Source organism: Pleurodeles waltl, chromosome 3_1, assembly GCF_031143425.1.
Source record: "Pleurodeles waltl isolate 20211129_DDA chromosome 3_1, aPleWal1.hap1.20221129, whole genome shotgun sequence".
Taxonomy (NCBI): domain Eukaryota; kingdom Metazoa; phylum Chordata; class Amphibia; order Caudata; family Salamandridae; genus Pleurodeles; species Pleurodeles waltl.
In genome coordinates this window covers 567,890,395-567,911,106 of record NC_090440.1, presented here as the reverse complement: position 1 = coordinate 567,911,106, position 20,712 = coordinate 567,890,395, and the positions used below count along the sequence as shown (strand labels likewise).

Here is a 20,712-nt window from a genome sequence, read left to right as displayed (position 1 = left end):
CTGCCAGAACATAAGCTTCCCTGCAGACCTAATGGCGGGGAAAACAATCACACAATGGCATCTACAAAAAGGTAAATTTTTGGTTTTTAGTCAACTTCATCATGGGTCATATGGATGACAACCAAAATATTGGATTTAAGTAAGGAAAGTGTTTTTTAGAGCCCATTCACTATTTGGTGCTCACGTAAATGATGCAAGGCTTGTGAATGTAGAATGCATTCAAACTGCAAAATCTACCTGAGAATAAGAAAATAGGACAATGTCCCTTATTGATGCAGTGACTTAAAGACTTTTGAAGATTGATGTGGGAGTTCACAAAAGGGCTCTTGAGATATGAGAGACACATTTGAATAGTCCAGCTTGGATTACAAGATAGTTCTCACATTCGTTTGTATCAAAATTGTGTTCCAGAAAATAAAAACTCCACTTGATAATCACTGTTTTAGTTTTTAACCTAAACCGTATCCCTCCACATGTATACTAATCTTAAAATGCTTTCATCCTGCAAACGTAGAGAATGTCCTTTTTATATCACTGGATTTCGCAATCATTAGAAAGGAGTTTTACCTAAGAAAATCTGTGAGTTAGCAATAAATTAGTTGCCCGGGAGGTAACTGGGAGTTAGTGGACCCAAAGTAAGATACAAAATAGCCACGAGCTAGCTGTGCATGACCTCAATTTGGCAAGAGAGGCATCTGAAACAAGGGTTGCTGACTCAGTCTCGAACCTGGAAAGACGAGCTACTGAAAAACTCTGCTCCAAGATGATATACACAATGCTTATTAGGCCTCTGTCACAAGCAACATTAAACTAAGATAAGAATAAAAAGCACACAATACATTTTTAAAATTGTCCATAACTCACCATCATCGGGGCGCATCTGTCCCATAGGCCTTCGGATGGGTGTATCCGAAACAACCACGGAAGAGGCGCGGCCATGGTAACCAACTGGTAAGTGTAGCCTGCAGAAGTAATGAGTTATTTACTTTATGTTCTTAGTAGAACATTAACCACAAGGAGTAAAACAGACGCTTCAATTGCATGACAAAGATGATCTTGAAGTTTTGAATGAAACTGCTGGCTGCAGGATTTGAGATATGTTTCATGTCTGCGTCACACAAATGAGAAACACTGAAATGTAATGTTCCTATTAATTACAAGTTAAAGGGGCTTCATTCTCTAGGTCTAGTGTATCGACTGTTATGGAAGCATTGTGGTCTGGGTCTCATGTATCTAAGATTAATTAGAACGTTGGCAGCTCCATTTAACGCCGGAGTGGGCCTTTAATAGCCGGTAGAGCCCACTACGGCGGGTTCTAAGGCTATATTAAGGCATCAAGCCTGATGTGAGTCTCATCCATTTCAGGTTAAAAAGGCCACCAGGCGCTGGAGTCTTGCCTGAGGTTACTGCAGGCATCCAGACTAATGTAGGACACCAGGATCTTGGTCTTGTGGCTCTTAGTCCACTAAAGGAATCAATGGAATTTTGTGTACAATCGGTTACTGGGCACAAAGCTCCAGGGTTTCCTTTTTTACCAGGTATTGATCATCAGGCTCTAGAGTCACATGGCAAGCATCAGAGTGGGGATGTCTCGTGCAACACAGATAGGAGGCTTCTTCTCTGGCTCCTAGGGCAGGTAGTCAGTGATATCCGTGCAGTATCTGTGGTGGGTAATGTCATCGCTTACAGGAGCCTCAGGTGGTATTTCAGTGCGGTTGGTATAACTAGCTCCGTATCCTCTGTACACTTGACACTACGTAGGTAGTTCAAGCAGTACAGATTTACTCTAGTAGGTAGTAGCATGCTTGCAACTTTGATGATAACATATTATTTAACACAGTATTCACTTGCAATAAATATCAATATCAAACAGCACTCTAGTGTTTAAAAAAAAAAAAAGACATTTATTGCAAATATATGGCCCAAACAAAGTTTGAGCAATCTTGCAATACGATGTCATACTCAAAACAACATCGGAGGCTGTGAAAAAGGCACTTGGGTCTTATTTCACCGTACATAATTCCTTGGTTTATAGATCTCAGTCAATAAAACAAATATGCCACGCAGAATTCCACAATGCACTGGTATTTTATAAATTATCTTATCTTTACCCTTGCTTTTCAGTGGCTCCTAGCAGAAGGAGGTGCGTTTGAGCACAGGAAACTGAGAATATGCCACTAATCGCCACTGTACTCATTAGTTTCTTCAAGAGGAGGTCCTTATTTAATAAATCAAGTCTTCTTAGCTCCGTACCTTATCCACTGGCTTAGACCAAGTATGCAGACATGAAGGCCACATGCTTTAGGTCCATGCAGATGTGCATGGCTGACAATTAACACTTCTGTTTAAAGGGCACACACCTTAAGAAAATGGGGCGATATCTACTTCTAAACTTCAGAACATTTTTAAGCTGATCCTCCAATGTGTCAATTTGCTGGTTTAATCTAATCAGCAAATGTGTGTCATTGGCACGTGAGCGAGACTGAAAGTCAGAAAATGTATTTAAATAGGACAGGAGACAATTAATGGGCTTGGGGAGCTTGACAGGAGACTTCAAGTAGCTGATGTGAAAGGCTTGAGACTCACCATATGGTTTCTGCTCCATAGACCTGAGTAGAATGAGTTGTGGGCGGAACTCTTCAGCCAAGCCGCAGTAAGATGACTGACTGACATTTTATGGTTGACTGTGATGAATGCAAGAGCGAGATCCAGCGGGATGAGTGCAATAGTACTTCCTGTATCCTATATCGTTCTTAACCCATTCATAACAATACGGGCTGTGTCTGCCCCAGGGCCTGCTAAAAATCCCATATACTAATCCAGTAGGGAATTACGTTCTAGAATTCTTAAAAGCCATTTTACACAACATATTTCAGTCATTTTAGCGAAGGCAGGAACAATGCCATTCTAAGAGGCTCATTTCTTCCACAAGGTTTAAAAGTGATTTTACCATAAATCGTTCAGTAATTTTAACTAAGGAAGGCAAAAGAGTGGTAGGTCAATAATTTGTTACATTGAAAAAAAATCTACAATAATCTTGCAAGATGGATTTTAACTATGCCTTTCCTCTGCTAATCAAAGAGACATTCTGAGTCCAAGGAAAGATTAATAATTTTCATGACCAAATAAACTAGTGCAAGTCTCACAGAGGAAGGAGCGAAATAAAACAAGGCTTTTCCAGGGATTCTAACTTGATTGGAATTAAAAGCTAACTAACTTTCGGAGCTGAAGGACAAAAAGGGAATGTCAGTCCTGCGAACAGTAAGCTTAATTACATCAAGAGGAAATGTGTCAGGAGTTTGTACTGCATGAATAGCTTTATGAGTAACAGTAATATAGCCAAAGAAGAACATCTAAAGAGTGTCACATACTTCCTGTGAGAGTTTAGGGCCGTATTTATACTCTGGTTGCGCCGAATTTGCGTCGTTTTTTTCGACGCAAATTCGACGCTAAACTAACGCCAACTAACGCCATATTTATACTATGGCGTTAGACGCTTCGGGCGCCAAAGTGCCCGGAGTGAGTGTCATTTTTTAGCGTGAACCCCTTCCTTGCGTTAATGAGATGCAAGGGAGGCGTTCCCGTCTTAAAAAATGACTCCCAGGCCTTTACGTGGTATTTATACTCCTGGGCAAAAATGACGCCCGGGAGTGGGCGTGGCCAAAAACGGCGCATTTGCGCCGCTTTTTAACGCCTGGGTCAGGGATGGCGTTAAGGGACAAGTGGGCTCAAAATGAGCCCACAGTGCCCTCCCCTGCCCCCAGGGACCCCCCCTGCCACCCCTGCCCACCCCAGGAGGACACCCAAGGATGGAGGGACCCATCCCAGTGAAGTACAGGTAAGTTCAGGTAAGTATAATTTTTGTTATTTTTCAAATTTTTTTGTGGCATAGGGGGGCCTGATTTGTGCCCCCCTACATGCCACTATGCCCAATGACCATGCCCAGGGGACATAAGTCCCCTGGGCATGGCCATTGGGCAAGGGGGCATGACTCCTATCTTTACAATGATAGGAGTCATGTTGATGGGGGATGGGCGTCGTAAAAAAATGGCGCAAGTCGGGTTACGACGATTTTTTCGACGTAACCTGACTTGCCCCATTTTAAGACGCCCATACGCCATTTTCCCCCTACGCCGGCGCTGTCTGGTGTACGTGGTTTTTTTCCACGCAAACCAGGCAGCGCCGGTCTGCTTGCGCCGGCTAACGCCATTCCATAAATACGGCGCCCGCATGGCGCTTCAGAATGGCGTTAGACGGCGCAAAAATTTTTGACGCTAAACTGCGTTAGCGCAGTTTAGCGTCAAAAAGTATAAATATGGGCCTTAATGTTTGAGATAACCCTCACCGTATTAGTAAAGTCCTTCACTGCTGTAAAAACGTCCCAAGTCAAATTAGATCTTTGAGAATCTTAGCACCCAGAAAAGTAGATTTTGCTCCAATTCGACTCATCTTACTGTTGTATTTCAAGTTTAAGTAATATGAGCTCTTTAGGAGAATGACTCCTCCACAACATTTTTTAGCCTAACGTATCAAGAGGTTTTTCCAATTGTTTTTGATATTAAACCAGACATTCTGCTTGTAATTACCTTTTCATATTTTCTTAAAAACTGGTGTGTGTACAGTTAGAAGATTATTGTTAAAATATTCCAGACAAGGATTAGACTTTAAAATTACAAGGGGGGGACTCAAGGTTTTGACGGTAAGAATGGCTACTTGCAAGTCACATCTGTGCCATACCTTTTGTTAACTCGCACTATAGGGACTGACGTTTTCAGACAGAACAATTCCCTTAATGACAAATTGAACAAGACAGTGCCCAGTCAACACAACTGGCTCATTTGTCATTTTGTGAATAATATATTGAGGTATCTGAAGAACAAGTAGCAGAGTGCACCATTTAGGGCAAATCACGATCTTCAGGCTCAGTTAACATGTATATACTTGCAGGGTCATCTGCATGGAAGCTAAACTCTACAGTGAGGATCAATTGACCAGAATTGAAGGATAAAGTGTCTGCTAATTCAATGTAGTTCTCAAACAACTACTGATCTTCCTGGGAGGTGACTGGGTTAGCAGAGAAACACTGATAGCTTGAGTTGAACAAGCTTGGCACAGGTAGGTAAAAGTATCAGGGAGAACATTAACTAATGTTATTAAGGAAGTTACCTTAAACTCCTACAGGGAATCTACCACTGCTTCTTCTCCCTTTGTATATAATCAATCACATTGATTCATTCTACATCTTTCAAGTACATTAAAGATCTGGTCAGAAGGTTCCCTTAACCTTAAGTAATAAATCTAACTGTGCCTCTACATTAAATCTATAATTCCCCCAACAAGCTGGCAATGACTTTGAACGAAATAACGTGTGGGAATATGATTAAATTAATTAAAACATGCTTAAGCATACAGCAAAGAGAAAACATTGTAAAATGAGGTTACTAATGTAGGCGCTAGGTACAGTCATAGCAAAAAGGCGAATTGCTGCACGTTGAGTCACTTCAGGAGCCCCAGGGTTAGAGTGCTGGAAAATGCTTTATTGGTTCTGAAGTCTTGTGTCTCACAGGTTGGTGGCGGTGGACAGCAGAATCATGTATCACAGTTTATTATGAGGTATGTGATATGAAATGTTGTTGTATCACACGGAGGGGCGGCATAACATGGAGATCTGTTACAATAGTTAACACTGGCACCAAGCAATGGGGTCGGCTGTACCAAAGAAATGTGTTACACAATGTTCAGAGGTTCTTGTGTATAAGACAATCTAGCTTGGTGAAAAAGAGTAGTAGGTTTCAGTGGATCTCTTGTCAGGGTGGCAGGGGTGATCTCTCACTCACCAATTGGGCATTAGAGCATTTTCCTTCCCCCTGAACATGATGCCAACATTGGTTGCGTGGTCCCGGGAGGAATAGAAGTCTGTGTAGTCACCTGAGAACAAAGCAGCAAAAGAAAATATTACACAAAACCATGGCATACAATGAGAGCAACAAGATGTCGTTTTTTCACAATAATACAGGTGGTCATAGCACCACACATAAAGAGGAATCCTCAGAGAATATGCAGCAAAGCCATTGCTCTGTGGCACTACTGAGAAACCAAGGGTGGGCCTGAGTCATCCACCCTGCAGTAGGTCAGACGAAGGTTCTGCTTGTTGGGAAGAGGGGATGCTGCAGTTCTGCGATAATTTGCTTACCTATCGCAGTGACCTTCTTGGCCAAAATGTCCTGAAGAAATGAGGAATATGTGGCCCAAGTGACCACATTCTGGAAAAGCCAAACAATGGTACCCAAGGATATTCCCAGATTCTGGGTAGTACTCATCACATGTTTAATGGCTTTTAGTACAGGGATACTAGGATGTCGAATCTTTGATTCTCGCTGGTATCTCCACACCAAAATCTGGAAATTATGTGTTTAGTTCTCAAAGTGGGGAATAGCCACATGGACCCGGGAATACGGAGTCCTTTTCCAATAATTCTCCCCAATTCTCAGGAAAAGCCACTATTTTTCCACCTCCTCTGAGACAGCAGATGTCAGCTGGAGGGCTGGTAAGGGTGGGAGGGTCAGAGCTGTCCAGGAAAGGCGAGAGTTCAAGCGAGAGAAGCACTGCATCCTCCACTTATGCTGCTCCAGGCCTCAGGTAGGGCTGGGCTTGGTTTCTTCCTGCAGCAGCTAATCTGGATACACACCCATATCCAGGGCAACTGGGCCGTGTGTCTTCACACACAGTATTATTGGACATGAAGACTCCAGTGCTACTCGTAATGGTCCAGGGAAGTATGTCACACGAAGATAACGCTACATGGGGGAGTGATGAAACTCGTGATGAAGGCCACAGACAGTGCTAAAATTAAATTTTTCTGTTGTAGTCACTGTAGTATTCCAACCACACACACGGTGATTTCGAGCACCACTTTTTTTTTTTTTTTTTTTTTTTTTAACAGATCTTGGGCAAGTGAGCATCATAAGAATAAGCTAAAGAGTAGGCTATAATAATGTTTGTTCACACCTGCCCTCCCAGCACTTTTGCTAGACTGTTCTGCCTCTCAAATACTCTCATCATAGAGAGGCCACCAAACAGATCTGTCCCAGACACAATATTGCATGCATCTAGCCCCTCATTGCTGCTTAAACCCATGAACCTTCTCAGAAAAGAAGTGTGAGGTGGCATACATAACAAGGTGCTGTCTCCAGAAACCCCAGAAAAAAAAGAAAAAAAAACTACAAAGATGAAAACTTCAGTGCCTATCCACGCTTGCCATATGAAGTCCACCATCACTCCCCTGCTCATGGCTAGGAAGCCTGCAACTACAGCAATGGACGAAAACACACTACCTGGCCCAAGGCAAAGAGCGAGAACAGGCAAAAGAGAAAAGTGCTGGGTGCAAGAAGATTCCCACCACACGAACTGTCACTGCAATTAAGAAACTCACCTACAACCCAGCCAAGAACAGCACCTGTCTGATGCCCGAACTCCTGGCGTGTACCCCCCACCCCAACCATGTCTGAGGTGGTCATCTAAATTATACTTAAGCCTGGTAATCCCCATGAAGACCATTTCTCGTTCAAACCCCTATCATTGCTTATTCTCAACACCAAAATACTAACCCAGATAGTAGCTAATAGATTGCACCCCCAAATGAGGGATATAGTTTCACCTGAGCGATCTGGTTTTGTGCCTGGTAGATCATCCTCAGGTAACCCCCGGCTGTTCTTCGTGCTGATGCAACAGAGTGACCCCGAGATCCCAGTCACAGCCGTAATACCAAATGCCCAAAGGTCATGTGCTTCCCTAGCATGGCTCCATATGTTTGAAATACTCTCTTACGTGTTTATTCACTTATTATATACCCAGCCCGCAGCTAGGCTGCATATTAATGGTGCGCTCTCCCCAGCTATACTAACAGCGAAGGTACTCAGCAGGGGAGCCCACGGTCACTGCTTCTATTCGCGGTGGCGACTGAACCTTTAATTAGTATCTTAAAAAAAAAAAAAAACAGTGACTGTGATTTGCTCATCGCAGGAAAATACCCACAGAACTGGGTACATCGCGAACACAAGCTGCCAACAGAATATACTGAACCACACAAAACATATTCCCAAAGCAACACCAAAATGTGCCTCATTGCACTCCTCGGCGCCAAGAGACGAGTTGCAACATGCCGAGGATGAGTACCTTCGGCTAATAACACTGGATCAAAGACGCGATATACTGTAAAGAAACAGTAGATGTCTCCACATCAGTGCTGCGCATTATGTCACCACCGAAGGACCCCTGATGCCTCTTGTGCACCTATCTCTTGGACACTATTTCCTAAGATCCCTAAAATCATGCCAGTCGGCTAATGCACATTTTCCTAGTGAAACACCCTTGCTCCTATGTTGATTTATACCTCACTGCCTGCAACTTTACATATATGGAAAACAGTTTAAATGACCTGGCATTTTACTTGTTTTATTTTGTTATGCGACCAAGTACCCAAAATAATGAAATGATGGCGTTGTTACCCACTTCTGTATATTGTTTGTGAACTTTTGTGTGTTATTAAAAGAAAAATTGAAGAAAGCTTTGAAAAAAAGGAATAGTGCGTGTCGCTCCTACAAGGTGGCAGCAAAGAAGAGAAGCTCATCAGGTTCTTTTTTCCCCAATTCAGGCCTGCCTAATTTTAATTTTATTTTACTTCAGCTAATTTTTATTTTCATATAACGGTAAAGGAAACAAAAAGAGCAGTCATTACAAGGGTGTGCAGTACACTCCTTTTACAATATGTGGGAGAAAAGCACTGACGTCAAATGCATGTCATAGTAAGTGCTGATGCCAACCCTCTTGTCTTGATCATCCATGGTGATAAGCATATTGAAAGGCAGAGAGGTCCAACACTGTAAGAAATAAGGGCTACTGACTAGTTTTGACGGTCAAATTTGTTTCTATTGTTACTCCCAAAATCTCTGCATCCTCGGCCAAAGCGAGTGTGCGATGTTGCAGTTGAAAAACATACGCGGAAGGTCCCCTGCCCCCTCCCCGCATCGCCGCCATGTGTCCGGTTCCTTTAGGCCGAGTTTAAGTAGTTTGGATGGAGTCCAGTATGTACTGTGAAGGGACCAGAATCTAGATTGTGCTAGGGCTGGAGTGATTTTTCCACATTGTGTCTGAGTTCTGTAGAGCATGAGGATTGTATATGGGTTCCCATTTCTGGTTAAATAATCTCAGTGTGTACCCATTGGGTGTGTCTAGAAATTTGTAAATACATGAGGCAGTATGACCCACCCTTTTAAAATGTTCTAGGGGAATCCGGGGAGGTCCAGGGAATGTGAAGGTCTCAATCTATTTAGGATACTTTTCAGTCTCAGAAACCTATAGAAGTCTATGTTGGGTAAATCAGATTTCAGTTGCTAAGACCGAGAAAGGGATAGGGTTTATCCATGAACCCAGGTCATTTATAGAGTTTATGCCCCGTTTGACCCATGCTTCCCAGAATATTGTCTTCCTGTCAAGTTTAATTGTGTGGTTGAACCAGGGGGAGGTCAAGGAAGAACCGTGAACTTGATGCTCTAGGTGCTTGTTGAGCAGTAAATGGGACGCAACCGTGTCCATTATTATGAATTTAGAATGTTCCAGAGAAAATTTTGAAATGTGTACCATGAGGGTGGAGGTATGGGATAGGTTAGCTTGGATGCAATGGCAAGCCAAGTAGGGAGGCCGGCCTCTTGTGTCCGTAGCCACCACGAGTTTTACTGGCTGATTAAGCCCTTTTGTGTTTAGGGAAAGTATTGTTAAAGGGAGTGCCATATTGGGTTTGTGGGGTCTCTTAGAGCAATGAAAGGATGTCTTAAGGGGAAAGATTTAGGGCTGGAAGATCTGGATCTGTAGATGTATATTATGTTCTGGTGGAGAATGTTGTTTATATTGTGGTAGTTTAAGTCAGAGTATCACCCAGAAAGCCGGAAGAAAGAGCGAGGGAGCCAGTAAGAGGTACAAGAAATAGAATGTAGAAAGAAAAAAGCCAGATTAATAAGACATGCAATCAAGCTAGAAAAAATTAAACAACCCCAACCTGTACCCACCCTCCACCCCTCTTTCGGAATGCGTATAAGGCAAATTCCCCCATCCCTAATCTAACTGTGACTCACTGTGCCACAAGCAGGCGAGTCCCAACCCAACCGGTCAGCAGTCGAAACCCACAGGTTATTTTGTTACAAAACAAAAATCATAGGGTAGGAGAACTGAAAAGCCCCATTGGGCACAAATCATTTACACATGTTTATCAACAGTGATCAGCTTGTAGGGAAATCGTTAGGCCCCTAACTCCCCCAGTTGTCCTAGTGGGATGAGGAGCTCCAAGTCAACGTCATATAGTGCCTGGACGTGCAGGCATAATAGAGGAGCAATGGAGCAAAATGCCTTGCTTGTTATCTTACAATTGATAGGGTCAGGTTTCTTAAACAGACTGGCAAAGCGCCTGGAGACCAAACCTTCCCTATTGTTGAGATGCTGTGAAAAAGAAGTTGAGATCTCGGGGGTAGACATGGGATACAACGAAAGTATGCTGTGAATAGTGCTCTATGACGTGATGCAGGTAGTCTATGAGAAATACAGAGGGTATATTTCTAAAGAGAGAACATAATAAATCACAACTTTAGATCAGTGGAAGCAACATAATGTGTCAACAAATAAACTGAAGGGTAATACTCAGCATCAGTAGCTAATGCAGGTAGCAGTCGTAGTAGGATTTAAGTGGGAACACATTATGTTTGACACCTATCCCGCTCACTTGTCGATCTTCAAGTGACTCATGTTGAGGATAGCTTATAAGCAGTTTAACTTGGGGTAATTTGGAGTGACTTCAACATAGGGGCACTGAGGTCTGGTAGTTCGCCTCTTATCATACTCTGAGTAGTATGAGTCCTACTAACCATCTTCAGGTGGTCCTGAAGAGAGTTGAGTTACCATAACAGCTAGGATAAAGGAAGACAAAGGTATGTATGATAATGAGGGTTTTAGAGGGCCAAGCAGAACAGTGATATTCTTGTTTGCTTACATGAGATTTCGGCAATGAGCATTATCCACCCAGACATGTGGGTTCAGATTGGGTTAGTTTTTGACCAGATCATCAGCGCAAGAGGATCCTGAGAAACATTAGGTTACCATAGCAGCAGGTACAGAGGATTCCAAGAATTTCTGTAGGTGAGCAGGGTCGGTGGAGAACAGTGCCTTCCCTTGGAATACGATAGAGAATCTAGAAGGCCCAGTTAAAAGGCCCAGTAAAACCAAATGGAATGTTATGATCCTTGAGGGATTGGTAGAGGGCCAGAAATCCTTTACTGATGGATACTGTCTCTTTTGAACAATGTTGTGCAATGTTGATTCTGGATACGTTCCAGAGGATGTGTTGAGCTTTCCTTATACGTGCGAGTATAGCTTCTGCATGGCGGTATCATAGAGGTCTAACTATCATTGCTCTTGGAGGCAAGGATGAAGAGTTAGAGCAAGGTTTGCCCACAGGGACTCTCCAAGTCCTTTCTATCTCAAAGTCCATGTCAAATTGGATTCCAAGGGTGCTTAAGATCCAAGCCTCCAGAAACGAAACACAAGAGTTTGCGTCATCTTCCACCTTTTCTAGGAGCCCAAATATACACAAGATACCTCTGCGTTTGCGGTCTTCTCCAAAATCATAGATTTGATGCTATTGGTAGTTGCATTAACTATTTTCTTTTCAGACTATGCTGAATCCTCTAGTGTGCCAATTATTGTCTCTGCTTCTGTTAGTCTGCTCGCTATACATTGAAAATCAGTCTGTAAGGCCTGCAGATCATAATACATGGCCTCTGTGTTTGTCTTTGTTTCTTGGGCAGGATCATGTAGGGCATGAAGGTGTTGCATTATTATTTCCAGGCTTGTCCCCAGGTCTGATTTCTATTTGATCGGGGAGTCTGGCAGAGGAGGCATTGCCTTAGCACGTTGTAAGGTTGATTTGTTTTCTTTGGAATCCCTATAACCTTTGAAGTCTTTGCCTCTATGATCTGCCATCCTGTGAGAACATGTTGATTCTAGAGATCTAGGTTAGACAAGGTGTAATGTAGATCTTCCTGAATAGTGCCACAGTAGCCTCCTAAGTTTGTTTTATGGTGACCACCATGTTGATATATCTTCGTAATGGTGTGATGATGTTTGATTTATTTCCCCTTGTACTAGGAGAGCAGAGATTTGCCTGTTGAGGTGTCACTCATAGTGTTATTAGTGTACTTCAGACATAGTGTAGAGCCTTGGTATCCTGGTGTTTGAAGGCACACTACTTTGAGAGAGCACAACAGAGTGATTGAGATCCTTAAGGTGTTATTAGGATAACTCCAGCTGGGCTTTGTGATATCGAGGGCATACCTGTAATTTCTTTGCTTTGCTGCCAGTATTAATGTCCGTGCAAATGATCACAACGATCAGGGATCCCTGGGCTCCCCAAATCCTTCCCAAATAGGAACTGCAATACTTGATGCTGATATATCAACTTATTTGGACGGTGATTTCGTGAAATGTTTGGGGAGCATCTGGTGTGGAATCGAAGTTGTGGAGGACTCGCACAAAAATGTGGGTAAGGCGCACTTTCAAGGACTTGATCGGGAGCATGGGTTCCTGCCTTTATTTCATGGGTCACCTTGACCAGTGCAGTGCCAGCCTGGGAGCTTGGGGTTGGTCTACTGCTTCCCCTCTCTTTTTATGGCAGCGAACCTCGATTGTCCCGAGCACGGCTCAGTCCATGGAACACCGATCTGAATGCAGCTGCCATTTTGTTTCCTCATAAGAGGATCGTCCTTTTTTACACCCTGCCCGAAATCATTGAGGGAGTGTAGGTCGTGGCATGTATCCCGGTTGCACTACACCTCCCCTGTACTGCGTAGCTTGATTGCTGTTGGTAGGTAAGTTACGGATGGGAGGCACGCTCCAAGGGATTAGTGCGTGGGGATCTCCATGTGTAGATGCAGTTGCGGGTTGCAGTTATGGCTTTGGGTACATTGGCGAGGATTTGAGCAGCGTGTTTGTGTGCTGATTTGAGCAACGTAGGGTGAATGTTCTCACTGGGCTCCCCGGGAGGTCATTGTGCACTGTTGGGGGTATTGTATACTACCTCCTATTCCATTTATGGCTCTCTGCTATAGGTCGTTCTGCTAGACGTGGAGCCAATGGAGAACCCCATCTTTTTTTTCCTTGCACGGGATGCTTTTGCCAGATTATCAGTCTTAATCTGTCGTTAATGGGCTGAAATCCAGTTGCATGGCATCCTTCTGGGGTTTGTTAGCCTCAATGGGTGTGCATCAGCTGTTGGATGTAGGAAGGTGCGCTCCAATTCCCTAGAGCCACAGGATCGAGCCTGGAGCATTCAGATCAAGCGGCCATCATGCTCGGGCTCAGGCCACGCCCCCTGAAGCAGCACAGGTTCTAAGGCGGAGGTCTTCAAACTGGGGGGTGGGCCCCTCTAGAGGGGCCTCAAGTGACTCGAGGGGGATGGGGGGAGGAGGGGACAGACTGTAGCCAAAAGAAGCGCTATACAGATAACAGGCCTTTGTTTTAAACAGAAGCATGTTATGGCATTTTTAAAAAGGTAACATACTTAACTGCAATGTTTAAATAGGTCTAGACATATTTAAACATTGCCATCTTTATACAATAATTGTGAAAAATTCTGAGGGGGGGGGGGGGAAAGGCATTAAAAAGTTTGGAGACCACTGTTCTAAGGGTTCCAGACCACAGACCCAGCATTGCCTTCTCCGTGGCCTGGCTGCACTTGACAACTGCTCATAAAGTCCAACCATCCTCCAGACGTGCTTATGGGGCACACCATCCCCCATGACATGCTTGCAAAGCGCATGAGTCCTGTCAGAAATCGATTTAACACCTGGATAATAGAGAAAAAAGGAAAAGGAAATGGAAATGGGTAAGATGGAGCCTGGACCCTCCCCATTCGCAGACTGACACACACACAGGTCCACTTCAACATCATTGCCTCCAGCAATTAACATTCTTCTGCCTCCCCATCCTCCAACACAGGACCTATTCCTTTTTCTTTTTTTAAAGGAAAAGGTAATTCTGCCCTGCAATGGGTGAAAGTGCATAGACATTCCACAGACAAGTAAACAGCAGTCTGACTGTGTGTCGATGGCAGTCCTCAGCTGAGCAAAGAATACATTACAATAATGGTTTCCAGCAAAAAACAGGAGGATAAAGTGATGGATAAAGGGAAGCAGTGAATTAAACTCCAGACCAATTAAGAAAGGGCCCTCTATATAGAGTCCTGGAGGTTGAAGTCATTCAGCTAGCACACCTATAAGCGAAGACTAAGAACCGGAAGGACAAATCAAACAGTTTTGAAGAAGATTAGTCTTCCTTCTAACACCAGTTAATTAAAGCACACAAAGACCAAGAAACTTGTGGTCTGGAATCAATACCCAAAAACGGATGACTGAAAACAGAAACCCAGAGGACTGGGAAAAGTGAGAATATATTTCCAGGTACATTTTCAGGTCTAAAAAAATTAAACCAGAATACAGAAAGAAGGAGACTGATGGTTACTCGGGGCCCCACTGCAGAACCACGAGTACAACAGTGAATGAAAATCCAATAATGTGACAACTCTGATGACAAAGGGAAGTGGATGAACTCCAATACTGACAACCCAAAGTACAATGAGAACCTCATAAGGTACCAGTACAAATTTTATGGTCAACGCCGTTGAAGTTTATCAGGTCAAATCTAACACCATGTTGACAACTGAGGTATTCTACAAAGAGTACGCTGGAGCATGACAATGAAATCCCAAATACTGCTGGCAGGAAAAGTGGTGTCAGGCCCAAAAGCAGACCAGAGATAAAGAAATGGGTCCTGATGTGGTCCGGGAAAAAGAAGACAATCCACATTGGTTTCCCTCAAGAGGAGGATACAGGCCTGTCTGTTGCTTAGAAGAAGAGATGAAAACAGACTCAGCTGCAACACAGAGAAGAACCTAGCCCAGATGGAGCCCATACAAGAGAAATAAAAAGGAGCAAATCTAGCCTCCAGTCAAATACCAAATGCACTAGCTGCAGACATGAGAATTAGAAGGCACTAGCCCAGAGAAGAACATGGCCCAGAGAAGCAGCAGTAATAGGCCAAATAACAGCACATCATCATACACCTCATTGACAAGATTACATTGACCCAGAGAAAGCCTGTAAAGGAAGATAAGCGCACAGGGTCTAGCAAAAAATAAACTCAACAAGCAGCCACTGAAATGTAATCTTCAAGATCACTAAGAAAGAAATGACTAAAGAAGGAAAAATAAACAGACAATGATTTAAATGATGGAGTTTTCACACAGTACAAATGTTTGGCAGTGGCACCACCTATACAAAGAGCAATCACATAATGGCACAAAGTGTTGCACAAATTTGAATAATCAATGCATTACAAGTCAAACTGCATTAAATCATCAGGTACCTTACATGGTGGGCAGCCTTTTAGGGATTGTGACTAGCTTCGGTGTTTTGGTCAGAATTTATAATATTTCTTGGCAATAATCTTTGCTGTGTATTTAGTAACTGTCTCAGGGTGCCATTAGTCCTGATGTGTCTGCTTTTAGGTGTCCAGGATAAATATTTCAAAGTCTGTTGATGTTACTGACATTGAGTGCTTTTTATAAAAGTAGTGTATGATACCCGTTAGTGACATGCTGGCAAGAACTTTACGTTATAAGTGAAGTCTGATGTCTATACTTTTAGGGCCTGATGTAGAAAGTCATTTTGCAGCTGAAAAGTCTGCGGTTAGCAAAAATCACATGGTTTACAAATGCAAAATTGTTTTTTGTTATGCACTGTAGGAAGGAGAATCATTATTTCTTATTTATATTGGGGTGGGTGACTTCCTATATCAAGACATTATAGCACTCCTTGTCAGGGTGAACCCTCAAAGTCACCAAATTTACCTGAGCTGCACTCCCTGAAAGTTATGACACGGAGCAGACAGGCTTAACTTAGGGCATGAATAAAGTATGCAGTACCAAAACAGTAATAAAGCCAAAGTATAAAACAATAACAATTCCAAAATAAAAATACAGTAAAATTTAATAAACAAAATGACACCAAAAGAACAAAAATCCAATAAGAGCACAGGAGATATGAGTTTTAAAGATTAATTAAAAATAGCACCAGAAAGCACTAAGCACCAATGATAAGTCTGTAGAAGCAGTAGACCGGGAACTAGATGCAATTTCAACCCAACCGCGATAGAAATTTAGGACACAGGGGCTTCCACGGGTACAAGTACCACTGGGCCAAGAGGACAAAGGCCCACTGGACCCTGATTATTACTGTATTATTTAATTCAGACCACAGCCAGGGGGCCAATTTCCTTACTTGCACTAGGGCCCGTGAAACACTGGTTAAGCCACTAGTCGGATACACCGAGTGGATAATTTCCGGTCAAAAACTGGAAGTTCAAAAGTTTGAAAATGTTTCCAAGTCCCACTTCAGAAAAGGACTTTGTCACTTTTTGCAAAGAAACATTTGACACTGTGCGTGTCACTGCTGAAATTGTATCGCTGCTGTGGAATCAAAGGCCAGATACCTGAAGCAGTGTTGTCCCTCTGGAGCCTAGGAGAAGCTGACAATTTTCTAAATCGAACACAGAATTTGATGTTTTTGGGCACGCAGGGACCCTATCAATATTATGCTGTGGAACTGCGTTCGGGTACTTTTTAAGGTGGTCCTACTGAAGCTTTGGAGGAAAAGGTTTCAAAAGTTTTTCAACTTTCTTATAGTGCCCACACAACCTAATGAGTGCATTTCGAACGTCCCCAGGACCTCAGGGGAAGGCGCTGAGAGAGTCTCAGGGTGACTGACAGAGGTCTATATCAAAAGAAAGATACCCACAAATATGTAATATAAAGTTCATGAAAGGGTGAAAAACAGAACATCAATTAATATTAATACTTCCTACTTAATATATCCACATGCATCAATGGAATTAATCCAAAGTAGACTGACCCTGAAAGTTCATTTACATTTTTATTTTACATTTCTGCCAATTTTTCTTATTTTCATATATTTAATTTTTATATCGAGCGTAGGCGTTTGACCTGGTGTATACTTGAGTATACATATATTGTGGGTTAAAGCAATTTCATTTGTTGGTTGCAGTGTCCTTTAAAAATTCTTGCTCGCTAGTGGTCAGTTCTGCCTTTTTCTCATTCATTTTTTGGTTTCTTACTACTACAGTATTGTTCCACTTTGGTTTCTTTATCTGTTGCTGTGATGGACTATTTTTTTTACATTTTTTGGTGGTCCCCTTTCATGTTTGCAGCATTCCATTCCTCCTGCCTCCTCCCCTGTCGCAGACATTTGTTTTGGCTTTATTCAAGTGCTGTCCAGAAAGACCAAAAATCTAGCATGACCATGCAGAAAAGGAACTAAATCCATTTTGCTATTCGATAATACATTTCTGAATTGCAATATAGCTTTAGAAACCTATAACAAATCGCTATTTGGAAGAGACATATTTGAGGCATCATTTCCAAACAGCAATTTCATAAGGTACGACTGTATTTTGTTAGTCAAACACTGAAATGTTATCAACACATCACAAGAAGTACTAGCCCATTCACAAATTCCCCTCAGGACCACTTCCTCTTTGTGATTATTACAAAAAAATCTTTGCTGAGGAGAAGGAAGTGGTCCACAGAAGTACTGCCAACTCTCAAACCAACAAACTAAAAAAACTTTTTTTTCAAATTCAGCCTCGTTAACTTGAAGGAAACTGGCCTGCATTAAAAAAAGATGTCTTTATTTAAAATGCAATCAAATGCATTGGTGGTCTGATGATATAAGGCTAGTCCCAGAGGAGAGGAGCATCTTATGACAGTCCCTTTTAACTGGAGGAAAAAAATTATATTGAATAGGAAGAAGTTCAGTTTTAACGCTATCCTTGCCAATGACCGAATGATTTTCATACAGATTCTTTGAGGCCTACCCTCTTCCTTTTAAATAGCGTTCAAGGTCTTTCTTCTTCCTGTGGTTGGTTTGTATATGGAGAAATTACATCCAGTGTGACAAAGATGTGAAGTGGGTAACGATATTACAATAATCTTCTTGTTGAAATCCATCTTGACTTATAGGTATGATAAAGTACACTGCACAAAAGTTTTAAGAACATATCAACATACTCTGAGATGTAGTCAAATAAGGAACCACATCCAGAAACCGAGGGTCTTCCTATTAGGTTCTCTTTATGTTTCTGGCCTTTTGGACGCTGATACAGAACTGGAGTTTGTAGGTCTGTATTCTTGAAACAATTACATTCCTTTTGAATTCATCACTGTCTCCAGCAGGTCTAAATTATGAGCTATTACTGCCGTAGTCCTGAGGCGCCCCCAAAACAGGTCGAAACACGTAAACAAGCATTACCGGGACACGCAAAAACAACAGAGAAGCAGTTGTGGAACTTGTTTAAGTGACAATCACGTGCTGGAGTGCATGTCCTTAGACTACATTTATGCCAAATAAAGAGACATTTAAACCAATGAATACAATAGCCTCTAAATTTTAAATTAGTGCACAAACTGGTGTCAGAATTAGCAAACAAACCAATTTTGTGTATACGACTTTTCAACCTTCATGCTTCTCAATTGCACTCACCATTCTATGTTCACCAAGCACAATCACTTGCTTACCCTACGGATTAAGAAAAGTCTGATGAATGACTATTTGACCCATGCAATCTTTCGTGGTCAGGAACTGTGATGATGTAAAGCAACCTGGTTGCATTGGTAAACTAACAATGCATTCAGTAGTGTGTGGCAATGTACGATTATTGTTCGTACAGGTGGTGTAACTGATTAAAACAGTTGTACCTTGTTAAAATCATGATTTAACTCTATAACCTTTGAGGGTGGCATATATGAGATCCTAAATATATTACCTTTTCTAGCACAAAAAATGCACCAAATGTGGAGAGGGGACATGACAGAGTGTGCTCGGCCCAGAACATCCAATCATATCTATAACATTACAGAGAACTGCAGGGAAGAGTGATGTCAGGCATGGGACCATAATAGACTGGAGATCAGGTGCCCCTCAGATGGCCTAGTAATTTATTGGAAAGCATAATGAAACAGCACAGCACCGACTATCTCAAAGTGCATCACCCCCTTAACCAGAGAACTAACCCCAACATCTATCCGCTGACAAACAGGTAGAACCTCATGTGCTCACTTTCGGTTGCATAACCCGACCTCTTACTAGAGGAAGAGCCTCTCCACCCACCAATACGACAGAAGCATATTGTGTTATTCTACATGAAAGGTTTGCATTATCACGGCCAATTAAATAAAACAGTCTGGAGAGGATGAACAATATTTCAAGCTAAAAACTCTATTCCACATTATATCAGGGTAAGGCCAATTGATAAACATGACAATATAACAAATACCTACCAATATCTGCTGGCAGGTGCATGGTGGCTGAGGTCTGAGGAACAAAGGCTCTGCAATGAGAAAACACGCAATTGAGAGATCGACGCACAACTATGAAAAATTCAATAGGCATCCCACCTCTCCCTGGCTATGTAATTTTGCTTTTTTCTGTCACTGCACTAGGACAATTTGACCTGAAATGCTCCTCGCCTCTGCACATGACCTTGGGCATGCTTCTCAAGCTTCCTTCTTGTGTACAAGGGGTGCGGCCCCTTTCGCTTTCAAGCCTCACTGTGATTTACACCAGGACCCTCTCTGTCCATCCCCTGCACAAACTCAAATGTACATTTATAATGCCACTCTCCCATCCGTTCCCTCCAAGTACCAGAGGACCCATATGTGCTGTTCCTCCCTTGTTCGTCTCCTGTTTATAACTGAAAGACCACAAATACTGTCCCTCTCCTGCCTAAACCAGTGCGCCAAACTTCACTGTTAACCCCTTGTGCGCCCAGTTTAAAACAGAGTGACCATAAATGCTGTTCCTCGCATTAGTTCTACAGCAGTTACATACAGCAGACCCAGATCACGGGGACCCATTTCTGTGGGGCACAACTTGAATTATTTAAACTACAGGGATTAGGAGTGGCGGGCAAACATGGGAGCAGGGCAAACCTGTCTAAATTAAAAGAAAGAGGCAAACAAGGAAGACAGCCAGCAGGAAGAAGCATTATGGGTTTGTGCAAGTGGGAAACATAGCTTTTCCCCGGTCTAGGGAGAGTACTCGAGCCTTGGAGAAAGAGGACCCAGAAGTAGCTAGACTAGGGGGATAGACAGAGCTCTGAGCCATCGTGGTATGGGGGTAGCTAGACTAGGAGGATAGACAGACACAGAGAAGAGCTCTGAGCCATCGTGGTACGGGGGTATCTTCAAAGTGCACTGCCTGGCCTCTTGGAGTATGCAGACACCACTGCTAGCCGCGGGTCGCAGTAGAAAGTATTTCGATAACAGATGGTGAATTAACACCCGGAGATTGCCTCGAACCATAAACGTATGAACAGGGAAAGATACTGTGGAGAATTAGGACGGGGGGACGTACATATAACTGGGCATCCTAACCACTACAGAAATACACTAAGAATTAATTTTCCGACACTGAAGAGAATCTATGGTATGCCAGTGCTGCAGGAAACTGTTGCCAACAGTAAAGCATTGTGTGTGGTGTGGGAGGGCCTCACTGTGTAGTTTAGGCTAGTTACTGAAAGTGATAGTTTGACTAATAT

The 20,712-nt window shown here is 42.7% G+C and overlaps 1 protein-coding gene across 1 annotated transcript in view; it reads right to left on the bottom strand.

Moving 5' to 3' along the window:
- Nucleotides 1-20,712, bottom strand: part of FAH (fumarylacetoacetate hydrolase) — a 147,787-nt gene that overhangs the window by 97,621 nt on the left and 29,454 nt on the right. The window contains exons 4-6 of the mRNA XM_069222992.1: nt 19,454-19,503; nt 5,838-5,928; nt 865-962 (exon numbers count right to left, since the gene is read on the bottom strand). Of these exons, the coding sequence (XP_069079093.1) occupies nt 865-962; nt 5,838-5,928; nt 19,454-19,503 (239 nt within the window). The remainder of the gene's footprint in view (nt 1-864; nt 963-5,837; nt 5,929-19,453; nt 19,504-20,712) is intronic.